Consider the following 25354-nt stretch of genomic DNA (forward strand, 5'->3'; position numbering starts at 1 on the left):
TTAAGAGGGGTTCTCTGTGCCTCCTGGATTTTGATGCCTGTTTCCTTCCCCAAACTAGGGAAGTTCTCTGCTATAATTTGCTCCAATATACCTTCTGTCCCTCTCTCTCTTTCTTCTTCTTCTGGGATCCCAGTTATTCTAATGGTGTTTCGTCTTATGGTATCGCTTATCTTTCGAATTCTGCCCTCGTGATCCAGTAGTTCATCTCTCTTTTTCTCAGCTTCTTTATTTTCCATCATTTGGTCTTCTATATCGCTAATTCTCTCTCCTGCCTCATTTATCCTAGTAGTTAGTTTCCCCATTTTTGATTGTACCTCATTAATAGCCTTTTTGATTTCGACTTGCTTTGATTTTAGTTCTTTTATTTCTCCAGAAAGGGTTTCTCTAATAACTTCCATGCTTTTTTCAAGCCCAGCTAGTATCTTTAAAATCATGATTCTGAACCCTAGGTCCGACATCGTACTAATGTCCGTATTGAGTAGATCCCTGGCAGTCGGTACTACCTCTTGTTCTTTTTGTTGAGGTGATTTTTTCCGTCTTGTCATTTTTTCCAGAGGAGAATAGATGAATGAGAGAACAAAATGCTAACAGGGTAACAATGTCCGCAGAAAATATACTCTAAACAAATCAGAAAAGACCTGAAACCAGGGGAAAGAAAGGGAAAGAAAGAAAAAAGAAAAAGAAAAAGATAAAAACAAACAAAAACAGAACAAAACAAAAAAAACAGAATATGATCAAATATGATCAGGCTGGTATATAGATCAGTGCCACACACTAGATTTTGGGTTTATTTTGGTCTGTTAGAAAGTGCCGCCCAAAATTTTAAAGAAAGAAAAACTTATATATGTACAAAAATAAGGGTTCATACGATGAAGGGATGGAATATGACCGTAAAGGTGAAAATTATAAAAAATTTTATAAAAGGAATTGATAAGGTAAGAAGTTGTTTGAAAAAAGAAAGAAGAGGATTTAAGAAAAAAAAAGGGGAGAGAATGTGATCAGGCAGGAGACTAGAACAAAGCCGTACACTAGAGATTTAGGGTATATTTTGATCTGTTAGAAGAAACTGTATCTCAGTATTTTAAAGACAGAACAACTTACATATATATGCCAAAAATAAGGGTAACTACTGTGAAGGGATAGAATATGACTCTAAAAATGAAAAATAAAAATGTTTTTTAAAAAAGGGATTGATAAGATGGTTGAAAAAGGGAAAAAGAACAATTAAAAAAAGGAGAGTTAAAAAAATTAACTTTGAAAGACTAAAGAATCATGGTAAAAAAACCCTGAATTCTATGTGCAGTATTCTAGCGCTGGAGTTCTGCCGTTCTCATTGATTGGTCAACTTGGTCTTGGCTGGCTGTTCTTGCTGATCTTGTGGGGGAGGGGCCTGTTGCCTGTGGTTCCCAGATGTCTTTGCCGGAGGCGGAATTGCCCAACCCTTGCCTCCCCTAAGTAATCTGCTCGGGTTTGCTCTCGGGAGCTTTTGTTCCCTGCAAGCTTTCTGTACAGCTTTGGAGGACGAGAGTGAAAATGACAGCCTCCCAATCTCTGCCCCGGCGGAGCCGAGAACTCGGGGCCCCACTCCTCAGTGCGCCCCCAGAGAAAAGCGGTCAATCACTCCCGTCTCCCGCCACACTCCATGCTCACCTGGCCTGTGACGGAGTATTTCTATCTCTGGACCAGACTCAGTGTGGAGTCCCCAAACCCAGCAGATCCCTGCGGTGCGCTCCTGCACCGCTCCTCCCGGGGGAGAAGGGGAGTCTCCCCGGATCTGCTGCTTGCTGGGTCCCTGCTGGAGGTGCAGTGGCCCTGTGCTGCGGATCATGGTTTATGGCAACTCCGAGTTGAGAGCCTGCGCCTCGGCTCCGTCTCTACAGCCGGCTTCCCCGTTCTGATACCCGGGAGCTCTGTCGCACTCAGGTATCCCCGGTCTTTCTGTGACCCCGCGGGTCCTGAGACCACACTGTCCCGCGAGGGTTCCACCCCCCTGCTTAGCCACTGGAGCAACATCCCTCAGCAAAGCCGACTTCTAAAAGTTCCGATTTTGTGCTCCATGGCTCTATCACTTGCCAGAAACGGCCCACGGAGGCCCCCGCCGCCCATCCTCCCAGATATCGCCTCGGATTCACTTCTCCGCATGTCCTACCTTCCAGAAAGTGGTTGCTTTTCTGTTCAGAGAGTTGTTGCTATTCTTTTCTTTGATATCCTGTTGAGTTCGTAGGTGTTCCAAATGGTTTGATCCCTATCCAGCTGAATTCGTGGGACCAGAGGAAATCCAGGTCTCCTACTCCTCCGCCATCTTGCTCTGCCCCTCACATTTTGATGAATTTTGGCGTATGTATATACTAGTGAAACCATCGTCAAAATCAAGAGAATGAACACCCAAAATTTCCTTGTGCTTCTTTGTAATCTATCCATCTTTTTATTCCTATCTCCAGGAAACCACTGATTTGCTTTCTGTCTGTGTATATAAATTTATATTTTCTAGAATTTAATATAATTATGCATTATATTCTCCTTTTGATCTGGCTTCATTCATTTGGCATAATTATTGAGGTTTTTCCATGTTTTTGTGTGAATCAATACTTTATTTCTTGCTGAATCTATTCCATTGTATAACTAGGCCACTATTTATTCATTCACTTGTTAATGGACATATGGAGTGTTTCTAGTTTTTTGCTATTGTTTTTGCTCCTATGAAGTCAATGCTGTGAACCTCATGTATAGTCTTTGGACTATACATAGTGGACATAACACTCATTTTTCTTGGGTGTACACCTTGGAGTGGAATTGCTTAAGCATATGTTGAGCTTTAGTAGATACTATGACTAGTTTTCCAAAGTGGTTGAACTCACATTTCAATTTTAACATTAGTTTTCAGTTAATTTGATTTTATAATTTTACTACTTTTTTCCCCTTCAACAAAATTCTTCATTTTTTTTTTGATATTGACATGATTACTTACTGCTTTTAAGCTACAGTGGTGGTTTTTAAAGCTTGATCTGCAGACCCTGTGGGGTCCCAGAGGTCAAAACTGTTTCCATAATAGTGCTGTGATTTTATTTGTCTTTTTTGCTGTGTGGACATTTGAACTAATTTTGCAAAAGCAATGGTGGTTTAAAAAGCTGACCCCTCAGTATGAATTAAGGCAGTAAAACAAACTGTACTGGTAAGTCAAGGTACATTTGCTCTGTTTTTTATTTTTTATTTTTGTCAGTTACACTTAAGAATTAGCTTGATAAAGTGGAGAAATTATAAGCTTTTAAAATCTTTACCTTTGAATACCTGTCTTTTTAATATTCTGTATGAAGAAATGGAAAGTGTGCATAAAGCACTTTTGTTGCATACCAAAGTATACAGTTGTCTTTAGGAAAGCATTTTTACAGTAAAGCTGCAGGTTGTGCTCATGGAGTGCCATTTATTTTTTTAATTTTTTAAATTTTTTAAAGATTTTTTATTTATTTGACAGAGGAGACACAGCAAGAGAGGGAACACAGCAAGGGGAGTGGGAGAGGGAGAAGCAGGCTTCCCGCTGATCAGGGAGCCCCATGCGGGCCTCAATCCCAGGACCCTGGGATCCTGACCTGAGGGGAAGGCAGCCCCTTAACGACTGAGCCACCCAGCTGCCCCTTGGAGTGCCATTTTAACATATAAAAACAATGAAGAATGCTTATTCAGGCTTAGGTATTTGGCTAATGGTTTTTTGTTTTTTAGTTTTTTAAATAAAGTGATCCTGACATGTCAAGGAAAGTCATTGAAAGTATTTATTGCCAGTAATAAATTGGAGCCTTAAAATGAAAACTGGAATTTTGGAAAACTTGTATTAATTGTCATAGTTTGGCAATTTCCCAGTACTTAAAGAGTTCAATGATGAGATCAGTTGTGATATTAAAAAGTGTGATTTTTTAAAATACTATGTAATGTGTCAATATTTGGAAGATCTGCATAACTTTGTGAACCTTTGTTTTCCAGTGCATGATGCTATAAAATCAAATTCAAAGTGCAAGATAGGCAAATAGATTTTAATGTAACAAAATATGAAAAGTTCATTAATAGTTTCCAGATTCCATAAGGCATTTAATTTTTAATGAAACTTGTGGACTTTTGGTATAGTATCAAAGTAGAACCTTCACAATTTTCTGAAAAGGCTATTAAAGTACTCCTTCTTTTCCAGCTGCATATCTCTGTGAGGCTGGATTTTGTTCATATACCAAAACCAAAACAACATATCACAATAGTTGGAATGTAGAAAGGTGTAAGAATCCAGCTGTTTTATACCTTTTTTTGTCTTGAAAAATATTTTTTTCCATAAAACCATGTTAATAGGCTTGTTATTTTATTAAAGGAAATAGTGTAAAAATAATTTAAACATTTTTTGGTTCTAATTTCTATTATGTTAAGATTGATTGGTGTAAACCACATATATGAAACTTCTTTAGGATCCTCCATAATTTTGAAGAGGAGAAAAAGATTCATTGTAGTTCTTTCAGTAGAATTCATCTCATTAAGAGTGTACACTCCAAATATGTGTTCTAAAGTTCTTCGCAATAAATTGTATGTCTGTGTGACTGTGGTAGTGATTTGATATTTGTTAATATATTTCAATTAGATTTCAGTGTAAAGAATTTTAAAAACTTATTTTTTTTGGTAGGTTAATAAGCTTTTATGTTTTTCAAGGTAAAAACTTGAGGGTTATATAAAAAAGATATATTCAGGGGTGCCTGGATGGCTCAGTCGGTTAAGCGTCTGACTCTTGATTTTGGCTCAGTTCATGATCTCAGGGTCCTGGGATTGAGCCCATGTCAGGCTCTGTGCTCAGCAGGGAGTCTGCTTGAGATTCTCTCTCTCCACCTCCCTCTGCCCCTCCCCCTGTGCGTGCACACTCTCTCTCAAATAAATTTTTTTTAAAAAAAGATATATACAACAAAGTCAGAATCATTCAGTTTTCCTCTGGATCACTTAGCACAGAATATGGTAATTGTATATTAAGTAAACATATATTAAGTATCTAAAACCAGTATATTTGCCTGTCTACCCAGAGAGCTGCAGATTAATCACCATATATTAAAAGGATTTTGTTACAATAAGCCAAAAATTGATCTAGAGCTATTAGCCGTTATATTGAGTATGAAAGCTCTTTGAAAACTACTAAATGTTGACGTGAGGAATTTTTGCCTTCAGGCTTGGAGTGAACATAATTAGTATAAATGATGTAGGAGTCTGTTAACTGGGTAGCCCGTAATGAACCATGACTCCCAGCGTTCACACTCTTGCGGTCCTCTCTCACAGGACTCTGGGCGTGGCCATGTGGCCTGCTTGCGCTAGCGGGCTCTTAGCAAGCACAATGCAAGCTGAGGCTCGATAAGTGCTTGGACCCTGAGGCTTGTCCTTTTGAAAGGTTTCTTCTGAGCACCCAGCTGTTGTGCTGTAAAGAAGCCAGTCTAGACTGATGGAGTAAAATGAGCAGGGCTCCTCAGCCAGGATCAGCTGTCAGACATCTGAGTGAAGTCTTCCTGGGTGGGCTGCCCCAGCCCGGCTCCCTCTTGTGCCAGCTGCATGGGTGACCTCAGCGCATACCGCAGGGAGTGGGAAGGGCGCCCAACCGGCCCGCAGAATTAATAGAGCAAGTAAGAGATCCGTGTTGTATGAAGCCACTGAGTTTTGGGGCAGTGTGTTGTGCAACAAGAGGTACCTGGACCAGATGATAGTGGCTACTTCTCAGGAAGTGGTCATGGTTTGCTGCTGATTTGGTGGGTGTTAAATACTTTTGTGGCAACTCTCATCCTGTAGATAGGAGTTTAGATGGGAATGCTGAGAAAAGCACAGGAAGTGTGATTTATTCTTTTTTTTTCTTTTCTCAGTTCTGTGTCAGGGAGTATTTGGTTGAAAGCTGAAGGGCCTGGCAAGCATTCTGTCAAATGCTCTGTGGCTTTGCCATCTTCATTTTCTTTTTTTTCTTGGAGGATAGGAGGTTTATTTAACACCAGTGGGCTCAGAGGAGAGTGGTCCTCAAAGGTCTCACCATCTTCATTTTCTAAACTTCTATCATCTAAATGGAGTCCTGGGGAGTAGGAGATTCTTTCAGCCAGGAAAACATGACTTTGTAAGGCTACTGATGCAGGAGGACTTGCCTGTTCGATGGTCACTTTAATTGAGAGTATATTTTCCTGTCTTTACCACCGCAGTCTGGAAAAGATACATGTATTTATCATAAATGTATACATAAGCATGTACAGTATATATGCCATTTATAGTGTTTATGTATAGCCTGTGTCCTGTATGATATAGCACTTTTACTTTTCATTGTGAATGTGCCTTTATTACTGTTAAGTAACAGTGGTATTATAGAAAAATCACAAGTCACCTGTCCCAGGGAATAGGAGAAATGACAGGTGACACTGCTATACCACGGTCAGTCACTCAGCAAGTATTCTCTGTGCTTAGAGAGAAGTATAAGGTAATAGGCACATGAGACAGGCCTGCTCTCACTGATTTTGTAACTCAGCTTGGCGAAAGGGCCCTTCTCCTGTCTTTCCTTTGTAGTCTTTTCTGGTTTCCCTCTCCCCAGCCCCAAGTAAAACTCCAGTAAACTCAAGCCCAAATTGGAAGTTGCCTGGGTAATAGTCTTTATATCCTTGCTGATTTTTGGTGTCATTTTTCTATCTATTTCTTAGAGAGGAGTGTTGAAAACTCCAACTCTAATTATGGATTCGCCTTTCTCATTTCAGTTCTATCAGGTTTGCCTCATGATATGTTGAAGCTCTGTTGTTAGATGCATATACATTTAGGATGGTTATGTCTTAGTGAATCTGCCCTTTTATCGTTATGTAATGTCCCTCGTTATCTGTAGTGAGGATTCTTCTCTAGAAGTTCAGTTGTCTGGTGTTAATTTAGCCATCCCAGCTTTCTTTTGATTAGTGGTTGCGGACTGCCCTCTCCCCATCCTTCTGCTTTAACTTCCTTCAGTATTTGCCTCAGAGCAGGTGTGCTGTTAATGAATTCTCTTAGTTTTTCTTTACCTGAGGATGTCTGTATATTGCTTTCATTCTGTTTTTGCTGCATATAGAAATGTGGATTGACAGCCTTTCTGTCAGTACTTCAAAGCTATTGCTCCATTGTCTTCTGGCCTTCATGGTTTCTGATGAGAACTTTCCGGTAATTCATATAATTGTTCCCTGAAGTGAGTTCTGCCAGAACACAGTAAGTCGTGGGAGGGGAGTGTCTGTAAGTCTTACTGAAATGCTCAGCCCCACGTAAGTGGTGGAAAAGCACACTGTCAGCATTGACAATAGTGTGAAGTAAGATGCATGGTGATGAACTATGCAGATAGCAGTTGGAAAAGCTCTCACATTCTGGTGAAAAAATATAATCAGATAGTGCTTGAACTTGTGATCTTATATTTAGTGAAAAGGTTCACAGACTTTGTGGATAATGCTATTTCAGGTTTATCATTCAAATCACTTGTCCTTAACAAAACTACTTTAAAATAACACATGCTCTTTGTAAAAAATAAGAAGAATATAGAAAATAAAATAAAACTTACATTCCACCTTACAGAAATCTTAAAGTGTATTTTCTTTCAGCCTTTTTTACTATTCACCTTTATGTATATTTTTACATGTTTGAAATCACGTGTATGAAATTTTGTATCAGTTTTTCTCACCGAACATTATAACAAGCATTTTCCTGTTGAAAAATCTTTTCTAAGCATAGTGACTACATAATTATAAATGAAAGTGCCATAATTTAATTTGTCATTTATCTGGTGATGATGTGGGTTTTTTCTTCCACTAATATAACTAATTATGTGAAGGATGTGTTTTTGTATGAAGCTTTGTTTGCACTTAGATTATTTCCTTAGAGTCCTAGAAATGACATTGCCAATTGAAAAGGTTTGCTAACTATCTTTTCTTGTAATTTCCTATGAACTGTTTGTAAAACTACTAACAAAGTCTGGGTCTGTCATTTATTGGAAATATTTTTCCTAGTCCTTTTTTTGCTCCTTCAGTTGTTGTTATTGTTGATGTGCTTAAATTTTACATTTTTATTTATTTTTATCCATTTAATGTTGCCTTTGTCTTTTCTATTTTTTTTAAGCTTATGGAATTCTTTCTCACCCATAGAGTTAGAAAATAGTCACTTCTGTCTTTAAGACTAATTTTTTTTATTCTGTTAAGCAAAGTTTACCATCCTCATCATTTTAAAGTATACAGTTTGGTGGTATTAAATACTTTTATCTTATGCAGCTGTCACCACCATCCATCCCCATTAACTCTTGATCTTACAAAACTGAAACTTTATACCTATTAAACAATAACTTCCCATTCTTTCCTCCCCTAGGAGCAACGGTAGTTGCTCCTAGCAACTACCGTTATACTTTGTGACTCTATGATTTCAACTACTCTGAGTATCTCATATAAGTGAAATCGTACAGTGTTGGTCTTTTTGTGATGGCTTATTTCACTTAGCATAATGCCCCTCAAGGTTCATCTGTGTTGTAGCATGTGTCAGAATTTCCTTCCTTTTTAAGGCTGAATCATATTCCACTGTACATATATACCACATTTTTCTTTATCCATTTATCTATTGATGGACTCTTGGGTTGCTTCCATGTTTTAGCTGTTGTGAATAATGCTGCTATGAACATGGGTGTACAAATAGCCCTTTGAGACCCTGTTTTCAATTCTTTTGGGTGCAGACCCAAAAGTGGAATTGCTGGGTTATATGGTAATTCTATTTTTAATTTTTTGAGGAGCCTCCATGCCATTTTACACTGGAGCTGTACCATCTTACATTCCCACCAACAATACACAGGGGTCCCGTTTTGCTGTGTCCTCACCAGCATTGTTTTGTTTTTGTTTTTTGATAGTAGCCATCCTAATGGGTGTGAGTATCTCATTGTGGTTCTGATTTGTGTTTCCCTGCTTGTTAGTGTTGTTGGGCGTCTTTTCATATGCTTATTGGCCATTTGTATACTTTCTTTGGAGAAATGTCTATTCAGGTCCTTTGCCCATTTTTGATTGGTATTAGTTCTTCTTTAAATATTTGGTAGAATTCACCCAGTAAAGCAATCAGATACGAGGCTTTTTTGTTGTTGCTGGGAGATTGGTGGTTACTGATTCAATCTTGTTACTAGTGATAGGTCTGTTCAGGTTTTCTATTTCTTTGTGACTTCTTCGTACATTTTGTGTTTCTAGAATTTGTCCATATCAACTAGTGTATCTAGTTTCTTGGCGTACATTTGTTCATAGTACTCTTATATCTTTTTTATTTCTGTAGAATTGGTAGTAATGTCCCCACTTTCATTTCTGATTTTAGTAATTTGAGTCTTCTCTCTTTTTTTTTTTAGTCCCATCTAATTAAAGGTTTGTTGATTTTTGTTGATCTTTTTGAAGAACCAACTTTTTGTTTCATTGATTTTTCTCTTGTTTTTCTGTTGTCTGTTTTATTGATCTAATCATTATTTCATTTCCTTCTGCTAGCTTTGGATTTGTTCATTCTTTTTCTAATTGCTTAAGTTGTAGAGTTAGGTTGTTGATTTGAGTCCTTCCTTCCTTCCTACCTCCCTTCCTTCCTTCCTTATATAAGTATTTGTAGCTATAAATCTCTTCCTTAGCACTGCTTTTGACGCATCCCATAAATTTTGGTATGTGTGTGTTTTTTCATTTTCATTCATATCTGAGTATTTTCTAATTTCTCTTGCGATTTCTTTTTTGATGCATTGATAGTTTAAAAGTATGTGATTTAATTTCCACAATTTTGTGAACTTCCCAATTTTCTTTATGTTCTGATTTCTAACTTCATCCCATTGTGGTCAGAGAACATACTTTGTATGATCTCTAGCTCTTAAAATCCATTAGACTTAATTTTTGGCCTAATTTGTGGTCTATCCTAGAAATGTCCTGTGTGCATTTGAGAAGATTGTGTATGCTATTTGCTCTTGGGTGGAGTGTTCTACATATGTCTTTTAGATCTAGTCGGTCTGTTGTGTAAAGTCCTCTCTTTCCTTCCTTGTCTTCTCTCTGGCTGTTCTTTCCATTGTGAGTGGGGTATTAAAGTCTCCAACTGTATTGTAGAGCTATTTCTCCCTTCAATTCTGTCCATATCTGCTTCATGTATTTTGAAGATATGTCATCTGGTGTGTAAATGTTTAATTGTTGTGTATTCTTGCTATTTTGAACCTTTTATTAATGTATAATGTCTTTGTCCCTTGTAACCTTTTTTGTTTTTTGTTTTTCTGTTTTTTTTTTTTTAAAGATTTTATTTATTTATTTGACAGAGAGAGACACAGCGAGAGAGGGAACACAAGCAGGGGAGTGGGAGAGGGAGAAGCAGGCTTCCCGCTGAGCAGGGAGCCCGATGCGGGGCTCGATCCCAGGACCCTGGGATCATGACCTGAGCCGAAGGCAGACACCCAATGACTGAGCCGCCCAGGCACCCCCCTTGTAACCTTTTTTGATTTAAAATCTATTTTGTCTGCTAATAGTGTAGCCATTCCTGCTCTCTCTCAATTACTATTTACATGGAATATCTTTCCATCCTTTAACTTTCAACCTGTGTGTGTCTTTGGATGTAAAGTAAGTTTCTTGTAGGCAGCATAGAGTTGAATCATGTCTTTTTTATCCATCTGCCAAAGTCTGTCTTTTGATTAAAGAGTTTAATCCATTTCAATTTAAAGTAATTACTGGTAAGGAGGGGCTTATTTCTGTCATTGTACTTTTTTTTCCTATATGCCCTATTGCTTTTTTTGTCCCTCATTTCCTCCGTTTTTGTCTTTTTTAGTTGATTTTTTAGTAAAATGTTTAAATTCCTTCTTAATTTCCTTTTTTGTGTATTGTATAGCTGTTTTTTTTTGTGGTTACCGTGGGGATTACATTTAATATCTTAAAGATGTAACAGTTTAATTTAAAGTTACTGCAGCTTACCGTTGATAACATGCAAAAACTCCACCTTTACAGCTTTGTCCCTACCCCTTTCAGTTAATTGATGGGACAGAACTACATCTTTATACATTGTGAGCACAGAAACATAAACTAGTAATTCTTTTAAATGCAGTTATGCCCTAAATTATGTAGGGAACAGGATTTGGAATTACAAACCAAAGTTGCAATAATACTAGTTTTATACTAATAATTTTTTTCTTTAAATGTATTAGTCTCTTAAATCATGTAGAAAACAAAAGTTACAAACCATTGTCACAATAACACTAGTTTTCATAATTGACCATGTTTTTAAGGTCTGTCTAATATATCTGCTATAAAGTATTTTTCAGGAACAGGTTCTGTGGAATTATTTTTTTCCCTTCAAATGGGACATACTTTCCTATGTCTTTGTATGCCTTGTGGTATTTGAATCTAGTTATGTAGCTCTGGAAATTAGATTCTTCCCCTTCCACAGGGTTTGCTGTTTTTTGTTACTGTTTTTGTTTTATTGAGTTTTGTAGGCTCTCTCTGTAAGGATCAGGCTGAGGTGTAAACTTAATGTCTCATGTCTTTTCTGAGCCTTTCCCTGGGCACGTGTAGTAACTTTCTGTTTTTCCCCGAATCTTCCATTGCATTTGAATATCCTAGTCTTTAGTGTCTGGTTCCTGAAAGGGTGACAGTGTAAAGTGAAGGGGGATAAAAATAAGTAGAGGCCCTTTCAATCTCCTGGAAGTCACTTCAGCTGGAGGGGTAAGGCCTTGCAGAAACTCTGTGTGTGTGTGTGTGTGTGTGTGTGTGTGTGTGTGTGTGTGTGTATGATGGTGGTTCAACAGCATTGGCTGTACGCCTCTTTGTACCTCTCTGATCAAAAGCTGCAATTAGCAGTCAGAGCATAGGTCCCCAGTATTTTGCAGGACAGGATCATTTTTGCCCACCCTAGCTACCACAAACGGTGTGCAAGCTGTCCCAGGAACACATGCATAGCTCTCTCCCACTTGGCTGGGGGTGGGTAGCTCCTCCTGTGCTAAGAGCTGAAATTAACCATTCAAGCCTTTTCCTGGAAGTTGCAACCCTTCAGCCGACTTGAGTTTCAGAATAGTTATGTTAGATTCTGCTGGTGCACCTGTCCAGGTGGGGAGAGTGATTCCTGTTGGGTCCTCCTCCTCCATCTTCCCCGAATTCATCTCCTGTTTGTACTTTTTAAACAGTTTAATCAGTTGGAATTTATTTTGCTCTACAGTAGGAAAGAAGTATCTAAGTCAGGGGTCAGTAGACTTTCTTAAAAGGCCAGATAGTGACTTTTTAACATTCGTGGGTCATATGATCTGTGTTGCAGCTTCTCAGCTCTGCCGTAGCACAAAAGCAGCCATGGACAATAAGTAAACAAATGTGGGTGACAGTATTCCAGCTAACTTTACTTGCAGAAACAGGCAGCAGACTGATTTTGTCCCATAGGCTGTAGTTCATTGACTTCTGCATTGAATTCTCCATCCTCTGTCAAAAATTGGAGTCTGAAATTTTACCCACTTGCATATAGCAGGTTAGCTGGCCACAGTGTCATGGATGCTGGCAGAAGGCATGGACAGTTTCTTATAATAGCTATCCCAGAATATCATCATTTACTGTGGTTCCTGAGCCCCCAGCGCCCATGGAGCAGCTCTAGAAGGGCCAGGTAACATCTGCATATATGTTATAGGAGGGGAACCCCAGGTTTAGGGAAAATGAAGCTGTTATAGTTGATAGTAATCCTACCTGACCTTTGTCCTAGAGGGACATCTCTTTATTATACTGGACAGTAAACATACATATCATTTGCTCCAGAGAGAAAGACACTATATTATCTAAGGCTATTCAGTATACAAACCTTTTTGAAAAGATAGTCTAGAATAAAGGCAGTCAGTGTTGCTTGCATGACATTCAGAGAGAGAGAGAGAGAGAGAGAGACCCATGGAGATCTGTCTCCCAACAACCCAATCTCCATTCCTCCCCCCTGCACCCCCACCCCCAAATTGATGTGCATAGAGCCTGCCTGGTGATGGTGTCTTGCATTCATTCTGTGTGGCTCTGATGGGCTGCAGTTGTATTTTCTCGGATTCTCATTTGCCTTGAGGCCAAGAATTCATAGATTCATGAGTCTGAGGCTATCTGTAATCCCCCCCCCCCAGATTTATAACATAGATTTAATTCTAAGTGTGTATTACTCTCAGGTCTTTTCCTTTTTCGCCCTGATTATTTACTAATTTTCAAATGTGAGAGCACTTCCTTTCAAAATGTGTTGTTTGAGGATTTGCGGTCTGGACAAGGGGGGCATAAACCCCTTTTTCCCTGTTCCTTCCTACTATGCGCAACTCTGAACCCTGGAAAACACGAGAGGCACCAAATGAGAACTTTGAAAGGTGGTAAGAGGAAGGCTAACTGGTTTGAACCCTAGGAGTGGAGGAAAGATAGGGCAGTAGGATATTTTACATCTCCCCGCCTAAAGAAGAAGGCAACTCAGACCCCATGTTTCCTAATCCTTAATGTAGCAACAGAAAACCATCTAAGGAGCCTCATTCATTCCCAATATGGAATGAGAGTCCCTTTAACAGGATCAGGCAAGCCCAGTACCACTGCCAAGGGGATCGGTTGGGAGCCCCACTGACAGTAATTAGCTAGGACAAGTGGTCTCCTTCCCTCCTGGACTGAAATTCCCCTCTCCTGTCAGGAGATACCAGGGTGGCCCAGTGAAAGTGGAAAGAGAGAGATCCCTTCCCACCACCTCCTTTTCCAGCAAGTGACCTGACCTGTGAAACGCTCTCCATCCCTGCTGGGCCTGAGGCTTCTCTTCCCAGCTGAGAGATACCACAGTGGCTGAGTGGCACTGGCAAGAGGGATCAGTGGGGGAAGCGGTCCAGCTAGGGAAGCCTCTTTGCCCCTGTGGCCTGAGACTCCCCTGTCCCACTCAGTTACTGGGGCTGTCAGGGGCAGTCGGCCAGAGGCACTTTGCTACACAAGCAGCCTACCCTGGGAAGCCAGCTGGCATGACACTGTCCTTCTCCATTGAGAGACCCCCAGGGAGTCATCCTAGAGAAACCCCTTGACTTTCTCAGAGGGTAACAGCAGAGACCAGTGGGATCCCAAGCAAAATTACACTGCAAAGTTCTGAAAATTAAACTGCCATTGGAACCACAGCACACAAAAGTGGTCCCGGACCTGCATGCTCAACCTAAACAAAGTGACTGCCTGCTAGAATAGGAGAATTAAATAGGATCTAGAGTCCCCTCACATAGTAGATGGAATGTCTAGGATGCAATAAAAATCACCTGTCATGCCAAGAACCAAGAAAATCACAACTTGAACAGGAAAAGATAATGAACTGATACCAACACCAATGAATCAGATGATGGAATAATCTGACAAGGATTTTAAAGCAACTGTCATAAAAATGCTTCAGCAATCAGTTACAGTTTCTCTCAAAACAAATGAAGAAATAAAAAATCTCAAAGAAATGGAAGTTATAAAAAGAACCAAGAGGGAATTATAAAATTGAAGAATACAGTAACGGAAATAAAAAAACTCAACCGAATGGGCTCAGTAGTAGAGTGGAAATGACAGAGGATAGAATCAGGGGCCTACCACATCAGTAGTATGATCTGTAGACAGCATAGCTGGATAGAATTTACCGGGTCTGAACAACAGAGCAAACCCCAAATGGGATAAAACCAAAGAAATCCACATCATGATACCAAGTAAAAAAGAAAAGATCTTGAAAGATGCTAGAGAAAAATGATATATTAACATTAATTTGACATCAGATTTCTCATCCGAAATCCTGGAGGCCAGAGAGAAGTGGTACACTTTTCAAATGTTGAAAGAAAATACCTGATGACCATTACTTCGGTATCTGGCAAAACTGTCCTTCCTGAATGAAGATTAAATAAAGGCATACATGAAAGAGAGCAAAGAATTGGTTGTTCGCTTATCTGCCCTTAAAAATTGGCTAAAGGAAGTTCTTCTAATGAAATGATAAAAGAAAGATTATTGGAACACAAGAAAGTCAGGAAGAATGATGGAAAGATCAGAAACATGGGTATGTGCAAGGAGACAATCATTTTCCTCATGATTCTTAGAAGTCATATTTGATGATTGAAACAAAAGTTAAAATACCATGTAATACTCAGAGCAATGATATTTAATTTAAAAGAGGAAAAGTTAAAGGGAGTGGAAGTGATGTTTCCATGCTTCACTTGAGGTGTAAAATGTTAATACCAGCAGACTCTGAGAGTCATGTATATATGTAAGTTACATATATATGTATACAGTATATCCCTAAATCCTGTATATATGTAAGACTTAGAATAACTACTCGAGAACTATACAAAGAGCTACCAAAAACTACGACAAATGTTTACAAAGGGATACCCTAAAAGGAAAAAAAAAGCACCACAAGATAAATTAAGATGGAATACTAAAAATGTTTAAGTAACCTGCAGGAAATCAAGAAAAGAGTAATGGGTATGAGAATGAGAGGAAACAAGCAGGAAACAAATAATAAAATAGCAGACCTGAGGACTAAGTATTAGTGATTGCTTCAAATGTAAATATTCTAAAGATTTTATTTATTTATTTGAGAGTGACATGGGTAGGTTGAGTAAAATGATAGAAAGATACATACCATGGCAACAATAACCTAAAGAGCAGGATTGCCTATATCAATATCAGATTAAGTAGACCTCAGAGCAAGGAAACATACTAGAGACAGAGAATGACATTTCATCATAATAAAAAGATAATCCACACTAAATGTGTGTACATCAAACATTGGAGGCTCAAAACTGACATAGTTGAATGGAAAAATCTTAAAAAAATAAAAAGTCACAGTTACAGTTGGGGACTATTTGTTTTTTAAAGAGCTCAGGTGTGAATCGGGGAGGGGCAGAGGGAGCGAAGAGAATCTCAAGCAGAGTCCCTGCTGAGTGCAGAGCCTGACACGGGGCTCAAGCTCACGACCCTGAGATCATGACCTGAGCTGGAACCAAGAGTCAGTTGCTTACCCGACTGAGCCACCCAGGCACCCCTATAGTTGGGGACTTTGAAACCCCTTTCAGCATCTGCTAGAACTACTTGACGGAAAATCACAAGGATATAGAAAATCTGAGCAACACAATTAACTAATAGGATCTGATTGACAGATACAGAACATATTACCCAGCAACAGCAGAATACATACATATGTTTTCAAGTGCCTGTGGAACATTGACCAAGACAGACCATGTCCTCGGCCACCAAACAAATCTCAGTGGGTTTACAAGAATTGAAATCATAATGTTGTTCTCTGACCATAATGGAATCAAGCTAGAAATATATAATAGAAACAAAAGGAAAATCTCTAAACTATTTGGAAATTAAACAACGCATTTCTGAATGAGCCCTGGGTCACAGAAGTCCCAAAGGAAATGAAAAAATACATTCCACTGAATGACAATAAAAATAAACTATACGTGGGATGTAGCTCAAGCAGTGCTCAGAGGGAAATTTACAGCAATAAATGCTTACATTAGAAATGAGGAAAGATAGCAAATCAGAAATCAATGAAAATCTAAATGAGTGTAAATATAAGTGAAAATCTAATTGTAAATCTAGGTAAATGTTAATGGAATAGAAGACACAATATGGTAAATTGTCAGTTTTCCCCTAATTGATCTGTACGTTTAATGCAATTCCTACTAAAATCCCAGGAAGGTTTCTGTAGAAATAGACAGACTTATTCTAAAATTTATAAGGAATGGTACTAGCCCTAAAATAGCTTAAACAGTGTTGAGGAAGAAGAATAAATTATATACCCTGATATAATACCTTACTCTAATGCTATAGTAATCAAGACAGTGTGGTACTGGTGGAGAGATGGATCAGACCCATAGACCGATAGAACAGAATAGAGATCCCAGAAATAAACCCACAAACATGCCTAACTGATTTTTTACAAAGGTGCAAAAGCAATTCCTTGGAGGAAGGATAACCTTTCCAACAAATGGTGCTGGGGCAGTTAGACATCCAGAAAACCACCACCACCACCACACCACACACACCAAAAGTACATTCACACGCACAAACACACTCAAAGGTTTTTTTTTTAAACTTCACATCGTACATAAAAATTAACTGAAAATGGATCATCATGAGCTAAACTAAAACTATAAAACTTTTAGAAAAAAATAGTTTTAAAAAGAGAAATATGTCATCCCTCTTCTCACATGCCTCTGACCCTTTATCCTTGTAGCCCTTCAGTATTCAGTTTGGACAGCACCCCTCTGGGAAGTTCTCACTGCTCCTGCAAGGCCGGCTGGCTCGGTCATCTATCTCACCGGCTTCAGTAACATCATGATGGACATTTGGCTTTTCTCTGCTTTCCCAGCATCTGGGCCTTTTCATGTTTGGGGAATTCCCTGTTAAATTAGCTTTGTTTAGCACAAGGGCCCGCTGCCTGCTACAGAAGCCAAGGAGGAGAGATACTGTTTCCTGGTATCACCTCTTGGCAGCGTGGGTGTAACAGTCATTTAGGATGGTCATTGCCTTTGCCTGAGACTTTGAGTATGGAGTGAGTCATGGAAAGGACGTGGGGCACAGAGACCTGCTTGTTGGGCTCATGGCAGCAGCATCTGCTTTTTGGGCTGGTGCTGGTGATGGTATCCAGAGAGTGGTGGCATCTACAGTAGAAGGCTTCTGAAGGATTGAGGGCTGATCCTGCTGCCAGTCGGCCTTCATTCCTGCCTTTCTAAAGATTCTATGAGCTGTGGGGTCCTTTTAGTAAATCCCTTTTCTTTTTAACCAGAGGCAGTTTCTGTTGCTTACAAAAGAATCTTGATTGATTCAAATACCCTATCATAATAGTATTGCATATTTTGCCTGTTTACTTGCCGTTTCCTCGTACTAGATCATGGTTGGGAGCTCTGTCTTATTCATTCTTGGACATTCAACATACGGCGTGCTTGAGGTATATTACCTTCTCAGTAAATAATGAAATGTTCAGGTCTTCAACTTTATTTCTCCATTGGCATGATACTTAGTGGCAATTTCCCTGTGACTTTGGCATTTAGAGGGCTTTTATTTTAGTTTTCAGTGCTGTTTGCAAGATTTGAATGTTTTGTTTGCCTTTTGGATATTTTATTGGGAACTTGAAAGAGAATTTGTAGTTAGCTTGAACAATATTTTTTCTTCCCTCCTTATTTTTCTTAATGCGAGTACCAGGTGAGATGCACCAGGGAACCTTTTTTATCAGGGCAAAAAGTAAGACTTTGTGATCGACCGACAGAGTAATCAGCTGATAGATTTTTTTTGTTATTTTCGTTCATTGTGCTTTATAATGTTAGCACACCGATATATATTACACACAGTTACACACACACACACACACACACACACAGGCTCCTTGTGTCTCCTTGTTTGTTCCTGTTAATTCCATCATATTTCAGTCGCAGTAGAGATGAGTCAACATCTCAGTTATCTTGGATGACTCTGTTTTGTCCCTCCAGTGGGAATGCCTTTGAGTGTACCTCTTTAGCACCCTTCCCCTTTTCTCCATTAATATGAGCCAAGTCACCATGACCTTATTTGCATAGCTTCCCCCCAGATTTCACTCTTACTGAAATCAAGCCTGTCTTGCAGAGTTTCTAGATGGATCTTTCTGATGAGACCTCAAAAAGCTTGATAATATCTTGTGATTCCAACCCTAAGTTGATCTGCACTGTTTCTTCATATTATTCATTCTTACCTCACTCACTGTGGTTTTACCACTCACATATTAAATAGTGTCCTTTTTGGGAAAAATATGTTTTTTACATTCATGCTGCTTGTCCCCTTAACATTCTCAGTGTGTTCAGCTTCTGCCCTTCAGTTGACATGGAATATGCTCCAGGATGCGTTCCCTTACCCACCCTTCCTTATTCAAAACAGAGATACCCTTTCATATGAGTGCTGCTCCCCTGTTCTTGAAGCTTGTTCTACCTATCCTTGGTATTATATATTATTGTACTAGTATTATTTGAGGCAGTTGAATGGATTTGAAAATGAAAGCATCAGTGGTCTTCTCTGTAGAGCTTTCAGAGTTAATGAATCATAGGTTTATTTCATTGGGTTTTAGAAAACTTAAAGGACCATTAAAACCCAAAGCACCATCAAAACAGTATAATGTTAATTTTCTGCATCATGCAGATACCAGTAGGGGTATTTATGGTTTGAAATGCACATTTTTTTCTTAAAGATGATGTCTTGGTATTTTGTTTCCTTGCCTTGGGGATTTTATTCAGATTATCATTTGTTTTTTTACTTTCCCAGTCGATGCTCCGAGGGAGAGGAGGTTGCTATAAACATACATTCTATGGCATTGAAAGCCATCGTTGCATGGAAACTACCCCAAGCTTGGCTTGTGCAAATAAATGTGTCTTCTGTTGGCGGTAAGTAAAAATGAATGGCTGTGGTGACCAAATATGTAACCGTCTATAATAATCCATTTCTGTTCAGCATTGCGCTAAAATTTACCTAAAGCTCTGCTGTTTCTATAATTAATCCCCCTTTTCATTCCTAATGTATTTATGCATTCGGTTGTTTTTCCTTTGATCAGTTTCATCAGGGGTTTGCCAGTTTTTTGTCTTTTTGAAGACAGATTTTAGCTTCATGAATCCTCTGCATTATATCTTTGTTTTCTTGTTCAGTAATCTACTACTGCTGTTTTTTTTTTACCCCCTAACTTAGACTGTTAACTCATCAATGTTCAGTCTTCTATAAGTCTTTAATCAGAAATTTTCATCTAAGTACTTCTTCAGCTACATTCCATAGATTTTGATTATTTTTTTGAATATAGTTGACATACATGGTAGTTTCAGGTGTGCAGCATAGTGATTCAACAAGTGTAGCTCTCATCTGTTACCATACAACACTATTACAGTACACTTGACTCTATTCCCTATACTTTACCTTTTATTCTTATGACATATTCATTCGGTAACTGGAAGCCTATGTCTCTCACTCCCCTTCACCCATTTTGCCCATCTCCCATCCCTCTCCCCTTCTGGTAACCATCAGTTCTCTGTATTTATAGTTCTGATTCTCTTTGTTTCTTTGTTTACTCATTAGTTTTGTTTTTTGATTACACATATAAGTGAAATCATATGGTAATCTTTATCTTTCTCTGTCTGCCTTATTTCATGTAGCATGATACTCTCTAGGTCCATCTGAGAATGTCATATGTGGCAATGTCTCATTCTTTTTTATGGCTGAGTAATATTCCATTGTACATATGTACTACATCTTTATCCATTCATCTATTAGTGGACACTTGGGCTGCTTTCATATCATGGTTATTATAAATAATGCTGCAATAAACAGTGTTACATATGCCTTTTTGTTTTCTTTGGGTAAATACCCAGTAGTGGAATTATTGGATCATATGGTAATTCTATTCATAATTTTTTGGGTAACCTCCATACTGTTTTCCACTGTGGCTGTACCAATTTATATTCCCATCAACTGTGCACAAGGGGTTCTTTTTCTCCATATCCTTGCCAACACTTGTTATTTCTTGTCTTTTTTGTTCTAGCTATTCTGACAGGTGTTAGGTGATTTCATTGTGGTTTTGATTTGCATTTCCTTGATGATTGATGTTGAAAATCTTTTCATGTGTCTGTTGGCCATCAGTATGTCTTCTTTTGAAAAATGTCTGTTCGGGTCCTTTGCCCATTTTAAATCAGATTATTTGCTTTCTGGTGTTGAATTGTATGAGTTCTTTATATATTTTGGATATTAACCCCTTACCAGACACACCAGTCTCTTCTAGTGTTTTCTCCCAGTCCTTTGACAGTTTTTAATTTCCTCTTTAGCTCTTTGGCTCATTCTTTGCCTGATGAATTCTCTCTGATTTTGTCCTTGGCTTTCTTTTATTGCTTTGTGTTATAATGGTAGGAGAAGTAAACCATCTCTATGGTTTCATTAAATACCTGTAGTTTGACATCTTTATATTCTTGTTTTTTTGTTTTGTTTTGTTTAGAGAGAGAACTTGTGAGCTGGGGAGGGGGAGGGGCACGTGGAGAGGGAGAGAGAGAATAGTAAGCAGGCTCCACACCCAGCACAGGGCTGGATGCAGGGCTCTGTCTCACAACCCTGAGATCTTGAATTGCACCAAAATCAAGAGTTGGACCCTTAACCAACTGAGCCACCCAGGCGCCCCAAACACCTTTATATTCTTTGTCTCTAGCCCTAGTCTCCCTTCTGAGTTTTCATCCTCTGTTTGCAGTTGTCTGTTGGATGTGTTCTCTTAGATGATCCACAGGTATTTTAAGCTTGATTTGTCCACAGTGGAATTTATTATGCTCTCTGTTAACCTCTAACCATTAGCTATCCAGTGGCTTAGGCTGAAAAGCTCTTCTTTCTCTAACTCACTGTATCCATTTGTATGTCTGATTCCATTTTAGATTATCAGTATTTCACCCTTTAGCAACCAAAATGATTTAATACTTGCCAGCCTAAGCCATTTCTTAATTTATCGATCATATTGGTACAAGAGCTATAATTCTTTTTTTAAAAGTGGTTTTATATCATTGATCATAAAAGTAGTCCATGCTTATTATAGAAACTTTTAGAAAATACCAAAAATATGAAGAGAAATAACTATCTGTAATTCCAGAATCCAGACAAATCATCGTTAATGCTTTGGAGTATTTGCTTTCTTTCTTTCTTTTTTTTTCCCCCTAAGTCTTCTTCTTTTTTCAAAAACATAGTTGAAATCATTCTCTACTTTCTGTTTTTTTAATCCTGTTTTTATTTTTTAAAATATAAGACTCTTGTTCTGTCATTGAAGTCTTATAGGCATAAACTTTTTGTTTTGAAATAATTCTGGATATACAGAAGAGTTACAAAGATAGTAGAATTTCTGTATATTTTTCACCTAACTTTCCCTAATGTTCAGTAAGACCTTACTTAGCTATAGAACAATGATCAAAACAGTTGTCAAAAATAATCAAAAAGAAATTAACATTGATGCAGTGCTATTAATTAAACTGGAAACTATTTGAGTTTCATCAGTTTTCCCACTAATATCCTTTTTCTTTCAGGATGCAGTTTTGGGTCCCACATCACATTTAGTTGTTATATCTCTTTAGTTTTCTGTTGTCTGCCACAGTTCTTCAGTCTGTCCTTGTTTTTCAAAACCTCAGCACCTTTGAAGAGTACCGGTCGGATATTTTGTCTAATGTTTTCTCATGGTTAGATTGAAGTTACGGATTTTGGGAAGACTACCATAGAAGTGATGTGACCTTCTCAGCAGGTCCTATTAAGGGATACATAGTATCATTATGTCCTATTACTGGTGGAGTTAACCTTTATCATTTGATTAAGGTAGTGTCTGCTAGGTTTTCAAGGTGTAAATTACACCTTAACATTTTTTCCCCTTTGTGTAATTAATAAATATTTTGGGAAGATTCTATGCAAATACGCTGTTTCTCTTTAAGCATTTGTCCACTAAATTTTTCATTCATTAGTGGATTTTGCTTGCATCAAATTATTACTTTGGTGTTCTACTGATTATTTTTTTTTACATTTCATAATTGAAATTCTTCTGTAAGGAAGAATCATTTCTCCCTCATTTTAAAATTTATTATTATATTAATTTGGACTCAAGAATATCCAGTACTATTATTGTTTATGTTATTGCTCATATTTTTCTAGCTTTGGCCATTAGTAGCTCTCTTGGGTTGGCTTCTGTGTCTTTTCTTTCATTTAAAACACTTGTGTATTATCTGACTCCAGAAGAGGTTCCAGGTTCATCTTATGTTTTTCCTGCCCAGCCTTGGAGTCAACCACTTTTCTAAGGAACTCTAGTTCCTCTTATCAAAGAATGATATTTAGATGCCAAAATTTGGATGCTTGATATGCTCATTTCTATTGTTAGTGCTTCTAGGCCCTCTCAGCAGACAGAAGTAGAAAATATATGTGTATCTGTTGCTGTATATTAAAATACAGAACCGTGAGTTTTTACTGATATCTTCAGTTCCTATCAGCATCATAGAGCTCATTCTAGTATTCCTTTTGTGCTTATTTGTAACTTTTTTCTTTGACAGTAAGAAACCCGGCCTGGCCCTCACCTTCTACAACATATTAACCTCAACCTCAGTTATATGCCTGTGAAGGACTTTAGAATTGCAAACTGACACCTTTGTGAGAAATAAATTTATCTTAGGATGGATTTGTCTGGCTTTGGCATCAGGCTAATGCTAATCTCATAGAATGAGTTAGGAAGTGTTCCCTTCTCTTTTACATTTTTGAAAGTTTGGGAAGAATTGGTGTTGATTCTTCAGATGATTAGAGGAATTCACCAGTGAAACCTGTTTTTGGGCTTTTCTTTGTAGCGAGGTTTTTGAATACTGATTCAATTACTTGTTGTAAGTTGGTTTAGATTTTCCATTTTTACTTGAGTCAGTTTTGGGGATTTGTATGTTTCTAGGAATTTGTTCATCTAGTTTATCTAATTTGTTGGCATACAATTGTTTATAGTATTTTCATAATCCTTTATTTCTGTAAGATTGGGAGTGATGTATTAAGTTTCATTTCCGAGTTTACTAATTTGAGTCTTCTTTTTTTTTTCTTAATCTAGGTAAAGGTTTGTCAGTGTTGTTGATCTTTGCAAGAACCATCTTTGGGGTTCATTGATTTTTCTCTGATGTTTTTCTATTCTCAAGTTTCATTTGTTTTTATTCTGATCTTTATTAAATCCTTCCTTTTGCTGCCTTGAGCTTAGTTTGCTTCTCATTTTCTAGTATTAAATGGTGTATAGGTAGGTTATCGATTATTTGTTTATTTAAAGATTTTATTTATTTATTTGACAGAGAGGGAACACAAGCAGGGGGAGTGGGAGGGGGAGAGGCAGCCTTCCTGCAGAGTGGGGAGCCTGATATGGGGCTCGATCCCAGGACCCTGGGATCATGACCTGAGCCTAAGGCAGATGCTTAACAACTGAGCCACCCAGGCACCCCAGATTTTTTTTTTTTAATGTGAGTGTTTATAGCTATAAATTTCTCTGTGAGCACTGTTTTAGCTACATTCTATTCATCTTTAGTATTTTGTAATTTCCCTGTGTTTTCTTTGATCCACTGGTTGTTTAAAAGTGTTGTTATTTGTTGATTTTTCAGTTTTCTTTCTGTTCTTCATTTCTGGTTTTATTCCATTGTGGTTGAAGAAAATATTTTGTATGATTTCAGTCTTTTAAAATTTATTGATACTTGTTTTATGGCCTAACAAAGGGTACATCCTAGAAAATGTGCTATATACAATTGAAAATGTGTATATTGATTTTTTTTGGGTGTATTGCTTTGTATATGTTGTAGATATTATTGGCTTATCATATTGTTCAAATGCACTATTTCTTTATTGATCTTCTGCCTAATTGTTCTGTCCATTATTTAAAATGTGGTTTTTGAATTTTATAATTGTTAATGTAGAACTGTGTTTTTCTCTTAGCTTATAAATTTTTGTTACATATATTTTGGTGCTCTTTTATTAAGTATGTATATGCTTATAATTGTTAACATCTTCTTGATGGATTGGCATGTTTATCAATATATAATGTTCTTCCTTGTCTTTTCTAATGGTTTTTGACTTAGAGTCTGTTTTGTGTTATAGGAGTGTAGCTACCTCAGCTCTCTTTTGGTTACTATTTGCATTAAATGTTGTTTTTCTTCCTTTCACTTCTGTCTGTGTCTTTGGATCTAAAGTGACTCTCTTAGGCAGCATATTGTTGGATTTTTTTTTTTTACTCCCTTCTGCCAATCTCTGGCTTTTAATTTTAGATAATTTAATCCATTGACATTTTGCTCTTTGTTTTTATAAGTTTTATATCTTTTATGTTGCACACTTTATTACTGCCTTCTTTTGTGTTTGATTCTTTGTTATGTACAATTTGACTTCATTATTGTTTCCCTTTCTATACATTTTTCAGTTATTTTCTTGGTGGTTATTTCTCTGGGGATTAAAACTAACCTCTTAAACTTACAACACTCTACATTTAATTTTCTTTAGTTGTGGTAGTTCTGTGAAGTTGCATGAATGCTGCATTAGCGAATACTAAACTGTGACTTTTAGGGGAAATAAAGGATTAGGTTCTTACAGTCCTCTTGTCACAACATATTTGCCATCTTACCAGTACATAACTTTGTTTTATGCTTCTGTGTAAAGTATTTTATTTTTAAAATTTTTAAAAAATGTTTTATTTATTCATGAGAGTCAGAGAGAGAGAGAGAGAGAGAGAGAGGGAGAGGCAGAGGGAGAAGCAGGCTCCCCACCGAGCAGGAAGCCCGATGCGGGACTCGATCCCAGGACCCTGGGATCATGACCTGAGCCGAAGGCAGATGCTTAACCATCTGAGCCACCCAGGCGCCCCTGTGTAAAGTATTTTATATATACTT

The 25354-nt window shown here is 37.9% G+C and overlaps 1 protein-coding gene across 1 annotated transcript in view; it reads left to right on the forward strand.

Annotated features, from left to right (window-relative positions):
- Positions 1–25354, forward strand: part of LOC113933655 (S-adenosyl-L-methionine-dependent tRNA 4-demethylwyosine synthase TYW1) — a 226578-nt gene that overhangs the window by 66118 nt on the left and 135106 nt on the right. Inside the window, exon 10 of the mRNA XM_027614018.2 lies at positions 19239–19357. Coding sequence (XP_027469819.1) covers positions 19239–19357 — 119 coding nt within the window. The remainder of the gene's footprint in view (positions 1–19238; positions 19358–25354) is intronic.

The sequence above is a fragment of the Zalophus californianus genome, chromosome 10, assembly GCF_009762305.2.
Source record: "Zalophus californianus isolate mZalCal1 chromosome 10, mZalCal1.pri.v2, whole genome shotgun sequence".
In the NCBI taxonomy this organism is placed as follows: Eukaryota; Metazoa; Chordata; class Mammalia; order Carnivora; family Otariidae; genus Zalophus; species Zalophus californianus.